This window comes from Agrilus planipennis, unplaced genomic scaffold (genome assembly GCF_000699045.2).
Source record: "Agrilus planipennis isolate EAB-ADULT unplaced genomic scaffold, Apla_2.0 scaffold168, whole genome shotgun sequence".
Taxonomy (NCBI): domain Eukaryota; kingdom Metazoa; phylum Arthropoda; class Insecta; order Coleoptera; family Buprestidae; genus Agrilus; species Agrilus planipennis.
Genome location: NW_020442443.1, coordinates 619,533 through 624,532, shown reverse-complemented (window position 1 = coordinate 624,532; position 5,000 = coordinate 619,533). Strand labels below are relative to the sequence as shown.

Sequence of the window (5,000 nt, the reverse complement as noted above, 5' to 3'; positions counted from 1 at the left end):
ATTGTCTTTTACTTTATTTTAGATAGTCTGAAAGTAACTACAGTCGTTTACACCGCCTGAAAAAAAAATAGTTTATAGCGCGCCATTATTGAGAGAGATATAATATTAACGTGTAATAAAAGATTGTGTTTCATTTATCTTTAACTATAGCTTCTCGGAGTTGTAAAAACAATTCAAATGTATTTTTTTACATTTGCGGACAATAGACAATAGTTAAGCAAAGATTGAATATAACAGACTTTGTAAAAAATGCTTATTAAGCTTACTTCAGAATGAAGTTGTGTCACCAAGATAAACACTGGGTTACGATAAAATATACCGGTTATGTGTTGAAGTGTTAAGACAGTGGAATTATGGTAAATCAAAATCATTGTTATTCGGTATTTCTATGTCCAAATTAGAATGCAATGCGGAGTGAAAAATGTCATCAATACGAGTTTGAAAGATCCCGAAAAAGTATTGCTTCCACCACTTTAAATTATACTTGGTTTGATGAAACAGTTTGTAAAGACATTTCGACTTGACCAACGGTGATTATTTCATATTTAGATATCGAGGTCATGATCTATGTAAATTTTAAGCATATAAAAAAGTCGTAAGGACACAAAAGATTACTTTTTAAGAAAAAAACCAATTGTTTTTTTTGTTTATTTTCAATCTTTCCATGCTTTAATATTGCTAGAGGTATTTTTAACCAACGCCATCGAAAAGAGCATCGTTAAAAACATAGAAACACTGGTTATCGAATATTTTTTCGTCGCACTCATTACGTGGCAAGGGTTCAAATGGAAATGTGTTCTCTAAGCATTTATGGGTTAATGTGACGTGTATACACCATATGAATTTCGTTTTCTATTACTTTTAAGACAATTACGACAAATATTAACAATTTAAGAAAAAAACTTCAAAAAAAAAGAATTCGCAGACTTGTGTAATCTATGGCCGCTATGAGGTGTTTGCCTAAATCGCTCTCGACATTTAATCCGCCTCTAATCTAATTGTGTAAACTAAGTAACGAATTGTCGCGAATCATTCTCATTGTTTTTCTTTTCTTTCAGAATATCTCCTGTTCACCCAATGTATGCATGGGTAGTTTAATGAACCAAAATCCAAAGCATTCCAGTGTCGCAAGATCACCTGAAGAAACACTAAAGCATGCCAAAGAGTTTTTGGATCAATATTTCCTATCCATCCGAAGGTAAGTCTATTGTATAGGTGATATTTCAGAAACCAAACAAAAATTTTTATTGAACGAGGCGCAGTCATTCTCTGTGCCAAAATAATGTAATTCATAATTAATGAAAATACAATGCTCAGTAAACTAAATGTACGTGTTTTGAATCTGAACAACTGAAGTCAACAACTACGTGAAATGGTGAATCCAAATTTGAGAGGGACCCGATTTGAAAGTAAACTGGTTTTACCTATGCAAAAAAAGCTTATCCGAAGAGTGACAGTGACAACTGGTTTGTCCTGAAGTGTTACAAACTAAATTCTATTTCACCATAAACTACCATTGCCCAAACCGAACTATATTTCTTTGTCCGATGAGGATAATCTAAACTAACCCCAATATAATTAGTATGGTAGTAAGTAGTAATGTTTGTTGCTCTTTTAATGTTATGCACCTCTGGAAAGTGAAATTATAGTTAGTTTAAGTATATGTGATTCGAAATTTAACTTTATCCTAGGCAAAACTAATAGGTTCTGAAATCGAGTTTGGTCGGTATCAAACTCAGAACAATCAGTTTGGGCTAAGCAAATCGTATCATAGTTCGGGTAACAATGAATTCCAACTTTTTTTCAAGGCAGTCTTTTTACGCCAATTTGGGATATTACCGTTTGCTGCTGCATACCCAAAATGTTATACTGCTCCCTTTTTCTCAATTGTTTGAGCATATTTTCATGTTGTTTCTTTGATTGACTTAATTCCAAACGCCTTTGGGAATGAATAATTATACTAGCAGGTTCACAATTGTTACAGCAGATGTCATATGTATAAAAGTTGCGCGTTCAAATATGGTACTTTGGTAATATGTCACTATTATGTCACGCTCAACGGTCACTTAGGTTTGCAACATTTCGAAAGCAACTCCCGAAATATGGAGAGTAGAAGAGTGCTATCTCTGCAGTGAAAAAGTGTCCGTCAAACTGCGTTAAATTAGGGTGGCGCCACAGTAGCAACAAGCTAAATTTCAAATAAATTGTCAAAGGTTATTAGAATAAGATATAAAATAAACAAGGACAAAATTACTTTGAACTACGTAAATAGTTGAGGTTTGATATCCTGGATTGTCACTAAGTATTTTACTCACCGAAAATATTAAACTTTTAACTCGGCATACTTCAATCCGTCAACAACTGCTACATTCATACCTTCTGCCTAAGTTACCGCCATTTTGGAGGATTTTTGAACTGTAGTTTACTACTTAAAGCTTGACACTTTTTCAACTATTCCTCCATATGAGATATTTCTCCTTACATTTACTCTCCATAGCTTGGAGGTAGACCTAGATTAGATTACTGTTCGCAAATAGTTAAGGATGTGGGTTGTTCTAGTTTTAGGGAAATGCGAAGTTTAGCTCAGGATAGGAAAGAGTGGAGGTACGTGTCCAACCAGTCTTAGGACTGATGACCTTATGATGATGATGAGCTTGGACTGCGATTTCGAAGATTGAATATTACAGCTTTATATATACATATAGTATATTTGGTTTGAAACAAGGTATAACAAATTCGTATTAAGGGTGTGTTCCGAAATATAACCCAGCATACTGGCCAGTGTTGATGACGTCAGTGCGTTTACGTCAAATTGATGACATACTAAGAATAGTGTTTGTGCTCGTTTACAACAATTTTGCTCCAAATGTAATTAAAGTTTCCTACAACAAAAAATTCCTCAATGCACACACGCCCGTTTGATATACTACTACATCACACTTGTCTCACCAGTGCAATATGGTGGCACACCAGTACAATATGGCGTCGATTCATGACGTTATTAGCATTGGCCAGTATGCTGGGTTATATTTTGGAACACACCCTGTGTAAGTTAACAAATAAGCATGGCAATATGCACAATAAATGACAGGCCATTCAAGACGTTGCGAATAGCGAGAAAGTAAACATTTTGACTAAGCAGCAGCAGCAATTTCTTTGGTGTGTAGTGATGATAAATATTAATTGTTTTTAGTATTTAAGTATACAGCACCTCAAAAAAAATAACCATATTACTGTAATTATAAACAGTTTCAGTGACCTATTGTAGATTGAGTGAATATAAAGCAATTTGCTGATGTTTTACAATATTTAAATTTACATTAGTATAGTAATGTTATACTTAAAATTCCATTGTCTTTGGCTGTCTTCCGTTCACATTCTCGTCTTTATTAGCAACAACCTCAAAGCTCAACATTCTGTAAAGTGAAATCAAAAGTCCTTTAGTACTCCGAGCCGGCTTCGATGGAATTTTGTAATATTGTCCTTTAGACAACATTGTTTGATTCTAAGGCAATTACTTACCAGCGTTATGTTCAGTAATATGAAAACGACGGCTTTGGAAAATGCATATAACAATGTTACCTACCCCAAGGCTGGTGTTGACGGAAATATAAAGTATATGTAGATACAAAACAAGTTAAACGGGTAAACCATTGATCCTTTAATTTATCCATTAATTGATTATTAATTTTTCGTCACTATAGATAACCTCAAAGTAATGAGGAAAAATTGTTACTGCTATCACGCTCTCGCCGGGAATCGAACCCGGTACCTTTGCGCACTACTGCTACGAAAGATTACATCACCAGCAACGAAAATATGTAACCTAACCTAACCTAATTATACACCGTATCACGTAATGTGGCGGTTCAGGCAATATATAAGATTCCCAAGAAATAACCGCCCTAAGTTTTGCATTCTGTTAACCATTTGTGCTTATAATGATGAAAATAGCATGCAAACTTTTATAATAGTGTTTCCAAAAATTGAAGACTAAATCTAGTAGCGCATGAGGTTAAACTAAGGTAGTGTTCAGTAGTAGAAATTAAATTAATTTCGCATAATATTAGTGTTGAATTATTTTGAATAAGTGGAAGTAGGTTTTTATGAGAATAAACGTTTATTGTAATAGAATTACAATTTTATGCACTCTACTCGTAGTGTCACGGAATAGTATTATTTATTAATATATAGTAACTATAGCAAACTAACAAACTAGGAAATTACATTAGAAGGCGCTGAATTTAAATTAACATTTCAATAGACTCAAATAATTGAGAACTACTATTTATTAGATTCGCGTTTGAGCTATTTAGAAGGTCACTATTAGTAAAATGAACACCTTTATCATTACTACGATTCATTCCTCTGGGGTAAAGCACTCCGGACATAAACTAGTCCCCCATTCGGATGTCCGGGCGGGGACTACCTCGCGGGATGTCATGAATAAGTGCAACAGGGATAGGTGCAATGTTTCACGAGTCGGAGCGTGGAATGTTAGAACAATGGAGCAAGTAGCAAAATTAGACAATTTAAAAATAGAGATGGATAGATTAGAATTAGATATAGTAGGTATAAGTGAAGTCCGTTGGCCCCAAGCTGGAGACTTCTGGAGTGGGGACTTTAGAGTAATACATACAGGATCGGTAGAAGGTAATTCGGGGGTAGGAATTGTAATGCGTAGGAAAGTAGGGCAGACTGTAGAAAGTTATTTACAAAAAAGCGATAGGATAGTTATGGTTAAATTAAACTCAAAGCCGGTAAGAACCGTATTAGTGCAGGTCTACATGCCTACATCATCTTACAATGATGAAGACGTAGAAGCAGTTTATGCAGGTATAGAAGACGTGTTAAGTTTAGTGAAAGGACAGGACAACCTAATAGTTTTAGGAGATTTCAACGCAGTAATAGGTGAAGGTAAAGTGGGTGCAATAGCAGGTTCTTTTGGATTAGGCAATAGAAATGATAGGGGAGATAGGCTGATAGAATTTTGCGATAAA

General features: G+C 34.7%; 1 protein-coding gene across 1 annotated transcript in view; it reads left to right on the top strand.

The window, feature by feature from the left end:
- The window catches only part of LOC108740077 (nitric oxide synthase, salivary gland), a 182,566-nt gene that overhangs the window by 46,919 nt on the left and 130,647 nt on the right, over positions 1–5,000 (top strand). Inside the window, exon 2 of the mRNA XM_025980368.1 lies at positions 1,059–1,198. Coding sequence (XP_025836153.1) covers positions 1,059–1,198 — 140 coding nt within the window. The remainder of the gene's footprint in view (positions 1–1,058; positions 1,199–5,000) is intronic.